We start from the raw sequence: 7,812 nt of genomic DNA, 5'->3' as shown, positions 1-7,812 counted from the left end.
ATTGTATTACACATATTTTCAAATAGAAATGATGTACATGTTGCGGCAGTCTTTTCTGTACGTATACTTTGCTACTTTTTGTTAGGATCTCATTGAACGTTGTCAAATAGAAAATAATTCCCACTGTTGGATTGTAATTCCCAGTTGCCCTCTGTAATCTGCTAGAGGAGAGGGTTCAACTAAGTGTCTGTCTTTGAAGCGGCTTCTTCCCAGCCTCTTTTGTAGGACAACTTTTCTCTTGTTACTCTTATGTGGGTCATTTATATAACACACAATTAACGTAAAAGTGTGTCAGTAGAGAACTGTGTGTGTGTGCTCACACGATGCAAACCAGAAGGGTGAAGTGCTAATTAAATTATACAGCTGGAATATCTTTCTCTCTGTCTCTCTCATTCTCTCTCTCTATCTTTCTCTCTCTCTCTCTCTCTCTCTCTCTCTCTCAGGCCTGACCCCTGCCCTTTCCCCCTAGTAAATCCTCATCTGGGTTTCCTCCAGCTCCTGTTCACCTTGATGGACGATGAGCCATGTTTGTCTCCCATGACTAGAATCAAATGAAAGTGTGTGCAGCTGTTCTGTGTGTGTGTGCGTGTTGGGCTGTGGTCACCTCCTCTCTCTCACACACACACACACACACACACATTGCCACAGCCCTCTCACAAACCCTCTTATCAAACACACACCTGCACACACATACACACACCCTAACAGATTTTTGCTCCCCCCTCACAGACTCAGTGCTCTCCTTGTCGCAGCTCATCTTGGACACCTGCTCGGTAACGTGTGTGTGTGTGTGTTTTTGGTGTGAAGTGCTATACTGCATGGATCGTTATAGATTGTGTTTGCCAAGGGAACCATGTGCCCTGATCTTATCAGGGGACAGCTTGTGTATATGTATCTGTGTGTGTATATGTGTGACAGAGAAAAAGACTCGGCTGTATCCATGGTTCTCTGTGCATGGTTTGGTTGGGCCTTGTAAGCATGTTTAAACAGGCCTGTGGTCTTCAGTGGGTCATTCAGGTTGTGCTGAACTGAATGCCAGGTGTGAATTGAAGCTCAGAATGTAACAATGAATGGACTGTCCCTGAAACACACAGACACACACTCAAATAAAGATATAAAGATAAGAGTATTTATGTTTTGCTTTGTACTAGACAGAAGTAGTATTGTTTTAAATCTAGTCAGATTCAGTCATCAAGTCGATTGCCTTAGTTCAGGGTGAGGACATTTTATCTTGGGTTGATAAAAAGTTCATCACACCTAAAATTTCTCTAAAGCATTCCACTGATTTCTTAATGAGTTAATTATAACACTGCATCATTAGCAAGACCTCTCTCTCTATGTCCAGACATTAGTTCTCTTTCTGTATACATTCAGATTTTTATTTGGGTTTTCCTTCTCTTTTTCTCTGATGTTTCGTGCTAATATAGAATTCTTTGATTAAATACCCTTCACCACACCACCCTCACCAACGCCTCATCAGAATCAGACGTTAATCTAGCGTTACTGTAGTCTTATCATTAATCAGGAGACTGAACACGCTCCGAGCCTGCAGAAGAACTGAGCAATAGCTGCCCTCTTGTTTGTGCAAATCCATGTTGGTCACATAACACAAAAGCCCTGGTGTGGTGGCCCTATTAAAATGCACAGATCACTAGAGCAGATTAGTATGTGTGTACTGTATGTTGTGTATATGCAGTGCGTGTTAGAGTGAGTAGGGAAAATAGCCCTCCGCATCGTTACAGGTTGATTTAAATGCAGCGCACAATCTCATCCTGACCTACATTACCGCATCCAAGATGGCTGCCACCACACAGCTGTCCACCCACGCAAGAGAGAGATGAAGAGACGACGTGGGGAAAGTTGTTGGGATGAAGGCATCAGTGAATAAGGAGAGGGGGATGCATGGATAGTTGAGAGAAATGACTGGAAGGGATGACTAAGTAGAAAGAGAGAAAAGGGGGGAACAGTAGTCATGGTGTGGGCGGAGAGGCGAGGGAGAATGGTGTAAGGGGAGCAGGTAGGAGAAGAAAAGGTCGACGCCAAGATCCTCAGGGTCCAATTTGTCACATTCCATCTCCCCTCTCCACACACTTCCCCTCCTTCATTTCCCTCACTCCATCCATCTCCCTGCCTCTGCCCCGATCCCTTCCCCCTACCTCTCCCCCACTGGCTTACGTTTCTCTGGCTGCTCTCTCTCTCTCTCTCTCTCTCTCTCTCTCTCTTCTCTCTTTCCCGTCGTCTTAAAATAGTCTGTTTATCCATAATACCTTGACATATTTACAACGTTGCACAGATTCACACTCCCTCGCTAAGCCTTTCTCCATCACGCTTAAGGTTTTAAAATATACTTTGTGTGTGTGTGTGTGTGTGTAAAACATACCTGTCAACATTTAGCTTTCCAAAAACGGGAGATTTTTTTTCGGGGGGGGGGCAAACACAAGTTTTATACCAAAACTTGTGTTTGCATATTTAATATGTTTCATACACGTGTTTCAACACTGCATTTCGGTGCACAGCACAGCTAGTTCTGGAGTAGGCCATTCAACTAGCCCGCTTGCTTACGACGAGACTCAGGCTGCGCAGTCGGCACCCGCTTCCTTATTTGGGTTTTGGGTTGCCAGGTTTTAGCCTATGACAAAACGGTTGAAATTGAAACTAAGTGATCGTGTATGTGTAGGGTGTATTTCATACACAATCTGGCAACCTGAATGGATCAATAATTTTAAAATGAAGTTTGATGGCCATGCAAATTACGGGAGTTTTCCGGGAGAAATAATAAAACGGGAGGGTGCTGGGAGATGACCTTGAAATACGGGAGAAACCCGTGAAAAACGGGAGTGTTGACAGGTATGGTGTAAAAAGCATGCATGTGTATGCAGTGGTGTGCTGACCTCCCTCCCATTTCTTGGCTCACTGCTGCCCTTAGCAGGCAACTCTGAGCGGAGCTGCTGTGGGCCGAGTGTCTTCAGGATCCGTCCGTGGGTCAGATGGATTCTCTAACCCTTTAGCCCTCGGACCTCACCCTGTGACCATTGCTTTGGACACTGCCTTGTGTTGTCTTGGCAAATGAGAACTTAAATTTATTCATGCAACTGAAATCAGCATTGATTGACTTATGAGATAATGGACATCTCTCTCTCTCTCTCTCTCTCTCCCCACCACTCTCTTTCTTTCTCTCTCTCTCTTTATCTCTCTTTCAGCTAACCGAAGAGGAGGTGGCCATCCAATGACGAACATTCTCGCCCAAGAGCTGATGCAGGAGGAAGCCACGCCCAAAAAGAAGGCGGCGAAGAGTAAGGAGGAGCCTTTGGGGGACGCGGAGTCACTAGAGAACCTGTTGGAGGACGTCCCCTCCCGCTCCCACTAGCCTCTGAGTCACCCCTGACCACCTTATGGACTTCCTGTGGCGGCCACGAAACGGACTGACCGGTGGGGCTCTTGACTGAGCACCCCCCGCGTCCCCTCCTACATGTAGAGCATGCTGGCTGCGTTTTCTTACTGAAGTGGCCCGTGTCACTGAAGACTGGACCTCTCGGTCACTGAGGACTCCGTCTTTCCATTTTTTTTTATTTTTATCAACATCTTTAATCTCTTGCTCTTTGTCTCATTGCTCTTCCTGCTTCCTGCTTCTCTGTGGGGCCCTTCCAACAGAAGGGCATCATGGGAAAATCCAAAGACGCACTCAAAAACGAAACTCGTCAGAATTTCGATGGCAATTCCCAATCTGCAGCTGCCAACTCCTAAGTCTGCATCCGAGATCCTGCCAGAATTGGGCTGCCTGCTCAAAGCATTCAGCATTCAGACTTGGGGGCATTTGTTATGTCTGTTTTGTGTTTTTGTTCGTCTGTTTTTTAACATAGTGCTTCTGCAGCCACTTTTTTTTTTCTTTTTTTCAGTTTGATTAATTGAAAAGGCAAAATAATATAACATGCTCATTTAATAAGTTTCTACACACATTCAAGTGCCAATTTTGAGGTAGGGATTATGTAACTGCACATTTCAGTAATCACATCGTCCTATGAGAGTGAGTTAATGGTGGATGGGCAACCAGTCACAAACCTCGTTATTTAGCGGTTAATGTGTTTTTGCTAGCGTGCGCTCGAGATATGTTTATGGTGAATGATGTTTATTAGGGGTAGAGATCTGAAAGGTCTGCTACCTAAACACATGGTTTGTGTTTCTTTTTTTTTTTTTCACTTTTCTGTCACTTTTTCATCATCTGAAACATTCTGCTGTTGATTATGTTTCTAAATATAGAGAGCCTCTGATCACGAGTGGCCCCAGCCCATTGTGTGCGTGCGCGTGTGTTTATGTGTGTGTGTTTATGTGTGTCTGTGTGTGTGTGGGATGGTTGTGTACATTTATGCACTGGCCCTATAATTACTTTGCTGCCTCCACTGTCATAAATACAGTTTCATGTGCGGTGCTGAGGTTTGTGTATGTGTGTGTGAGCAACTCACTGACTATGAGTCTGTGCAGTGTGTGTGTGTGTGTGTGTGTGTGTGTGTGTTCATCTGTCACAAATATTCAATTTTATACACAGCGCTCTGATCTTTCTGCTGAGTGAACTGTCCACTGTTGGCCAGAACTGCTGAAACAGACATGCCTGCCACATCATGTACATGTGCATGTTGTGGTCAATTCTAAGCGAAATGCCCAAAGGTGGTATGGTAGCATGCATGTGGTATGGTAAATGCAATTTACATAAGAAAGGCAACCGTGTTACCTATGATTGCCTGTGTTGTTTTGGAATGTGCATGTTTGACAGGTAGGCATGTAATTTATGCAGGTACCAGAAATGTGCTTTTTTTGCGTTCTTAAGGTTAATTAAGACATTCATCACACCATATACTACATGGGTATAGAGTCTGTATGGGGATATACAGTCTGTGAATCGACCATGATCATTTTGGGGCTCCCAGTTGGGGCTTGTATCTTAAGTCGATCACAGGAAAAAACAATGCACCCATATTAGTCTTTTAAAGCGTTGGTTCCAGGTCTGATACCTGGCTGTGTTTCCAGTGCCTGTGGCTATTGAAATGCTGACCTCAGTTCAGTAACTCGCCCTTGAGACGCTTACTTTGACTCGCATGTCGCCCCCTGAGATCAGGAGCTCACCTCACAGTTACGCTCTGGCACATTACCATGGTGTTCCAGTGAGGGACTGGGCTGGTTTGTTGTGTGTAAGCCACCATGACCAGGTTTTGTGCTCCACACACTTGTACGTTCAGGACCAAAAATGGCTGTCAACATCAATGAGCTTCCATAAAGCGTGTCTTCCTGGATGTTTTGACTCTAGGGTTCTACCGAACGAAAACATCCCCCCTCGCTGGACTTCATGGAAATGCCACACAACCACCAAAATCATGGCATGGCTGCGCTGCACTGCAGTCCGTGGCCCTGCGCAGGCAGGATATGAGGAGGGATGAGAGCCAGCTTGTGGTGAGGGACCGCTTGGTCCTCCGGCATAGAGTCCGTTTCAATTCAGTCCAGAGGCCAGGTCACTGCCAAACGGTTTTTGCCCATTACGTGTCTTTGTTAGCCACCAAGCAAGAAGCAGAACATGGCAATATTGTCAAAGTAATATATATATATATATATATATATATATATATATATATATATATATATACTGTAGGTTGCAGAATGTTTCTTTCAGAAAATGCTTGAAGATGTCTGCTGTTATTGTTTTTTCTGAAGTGATGTGTTTCTGGAAAAGTATCACTGGAGTAAAAGAAAATCACGCTTTGTTACAGTTTCATTTTCTTTTTTAATAAAAAGGACACTTGATTTTCTACATGTATTTTTATTCATGATTGTGCTTTAATGTAAATGCATTGAGACTGATTCAGATCTTCGATCTTATGTGGAATTGATTCAGATCGATCACATGTTGATAAGTCATGTTTCAAGGACCTCAATGTAGAAACTCTGTTGCTCAAACTCATATTAAAGCGTTGTCAATAAATTCTTGTCTTTTGCTGTCTGTTTTTTTTTTTTTTGGCAAGCCAGTAATAGCCAGTCATTTTTATTTTATGAGTGTGTGTGTGTGATTTCAAAGTGTTCCCAGTAAGATCCTCTCTTTTTATTTGTTTGTGTGCATATTTCTGCTAGCCAGTGGTTTTGTTGTGTGTGTGTGTGATGTTTAATGCAGAGCTCGGGGTTCTGGGCCAGAGGAAATTCCACATCAGAGCTGCATTTCTCAGCGCTCCGGGGGGAGATGGAAACCGAATCCATGAAATTACACACACAGCCAAATCTCATGAGCAACTGCTACACTTATCCCCCAGCCCCCCAACACACATACACACACACACTCACTCACATGTGTAATACTGACACCCCCCACCCTTGCATTCATAATGTCTTTCCCGTACATACCTGTGTGTGTGTGTGAGGAGAGTGGAGTGCTTGGAGGAAAGGCTGTTTTTGTGGCCGGCTCTGCTGGCCCGCCATCTCTAATCCCTCAGTATTCCCTCTCTTTCCACCAGCTGCTGCCAAAGTTCCACAGACAGAGATGCAGAACATCCTGACATCCTGTTATAAAGAGTGCACAAGTCTCTCCCTCCCCCACCCACCCTCCTCTCTCTTTCCCTCCCTCTCTCTCTCTCTCTGTCCCTCAATGTAGCAGGAAAAACAGGAATGGGGTTAAATTTGTTTTGGAAGCGTTCCTACTGCAGCTCAGCCGGACATGGAACTCATTTGGCTAAGAATAGAATAGCATTGGGTGCATCATTTAATTTCTTTGTCACTACTTTGCGAGTTGCAAAACATATGTCCTCCATACTCAGGGAGATAACCAACTGTGTGTGTGTGTGTGTGTGCACACGCTTAAGAGAACGTGGCATGCTAGCCTATGACTCATCCCTTTGAAGATGTTCAGCTACGTTGTTCTCATATGCTTTGATGTGAGTGACTGGTCTGTATATTTTAAAGTTATAGTTCCATAATCATTATTCTATGAAAAGATCTATCTTCTGTTCTATAACACACACATAAAAAACAAACTACATAAAAAGCACCCACCACCGCCTGTCAATAAAAAAAGAGATATGCAATATGCTAGTATATCAACTAGCATGGGAATGGTAGTCATTATCCTGTCTGTTTAATTTGAGTTGTCATGGAGATCCATCAAGAGGGTGTGTTTGGGCTGGTGCAGAGTGTGTATGTGGCTTTGGTGGTTTTGGGAGTTGTGTCTTGGAGTAGGATCATATTTTTAGGAGGTCTGTCTATGGTTGTTTTTCACTGGATTTCTCTGATGGCTGAAGGTTGCTGGTTGTGTGTACTTTGTATTGTTGGGAGTGATGCTTTGTCCTTGTGTTCCATTAGTATGCCAGTTATTTGGCAGATGTCAGAACTGAGAAGCCTATTATCTTGGTCTTTGGTTGGGTGTGTGTGTAGTATGTGTGTATGTGTGCATGTCTAAAGCTTTAATTGAGTTATCCTTTATCCTTTAAAACCCCATGGCTCATGCAGGATATCAAACAATATTCCCATCTCACTGTTATCACACTTTGCTATCTGTCTCTGTGTGTGTGTGTGTGTGTCTCTCTCTCTGGTTGTGTGTGTATGTATAAGGGTGTGGTGTTCTATGGACATACGTGTTTGCACCCTTAAAGTCTAATTACCTTTGCCCAGGTGTGTTTACTCATGTGTCTGCCTACGCATTGATAGCCAATGTGTGATGGTTTGTGTGTGTGTGTGTGTGTATGTATGAGTGTTTATGGGGGTGTATTCGCCACCCCTGGATCAAGAGTTTGACCTCTGACCTTGTGCAGGACCCTATAAAGCAACAGTTGGGTCTCCATT

The 7,812-nt window shown here is 44.0% G+C and overlaps 1 protein-coding gene across 1 annotated transcript in view; it reads left to right on the top strand.

Moving 5' to 3' along the window:
* LOC121693989 (protein diaphanous homolog 1) overlaps positions 1-5,982 on the top strand; it is a 121,744-nt gene extending 115,762 nt beyond the window's left edge. Inside the window, 1 exon segment of the mRNA XM_042073875.1 lies at positions 3,201-5,982. Within this exon segment, the coding sequence (XP_041929809.1) occupies positions 3,201-3,367 (167 nt within the window). The 3' untranslated portion in view covers positions 3,368-5,982.
* Positions 5,983-7,812: the final 1,830 nt, after the last annotated feature.

Source organism: Alosa sapidissima, chromosome 20, assembly GCF_018492685.1.
Source record: "Alosa sapidissima isolate fAloSap1 chromosome 20, fAloSap1.pri, whole genome shotgun sequence".
Taxonomy (NCBI): Eukaryota; Metazoa; Chordata; class Actinopteri; order Clupeiformes; family Clupeidae; genus Alosa; species Alosa sapidissima.
This window is presented reverse-complemented; position numbering and strand designations above follow the sequence as displayed.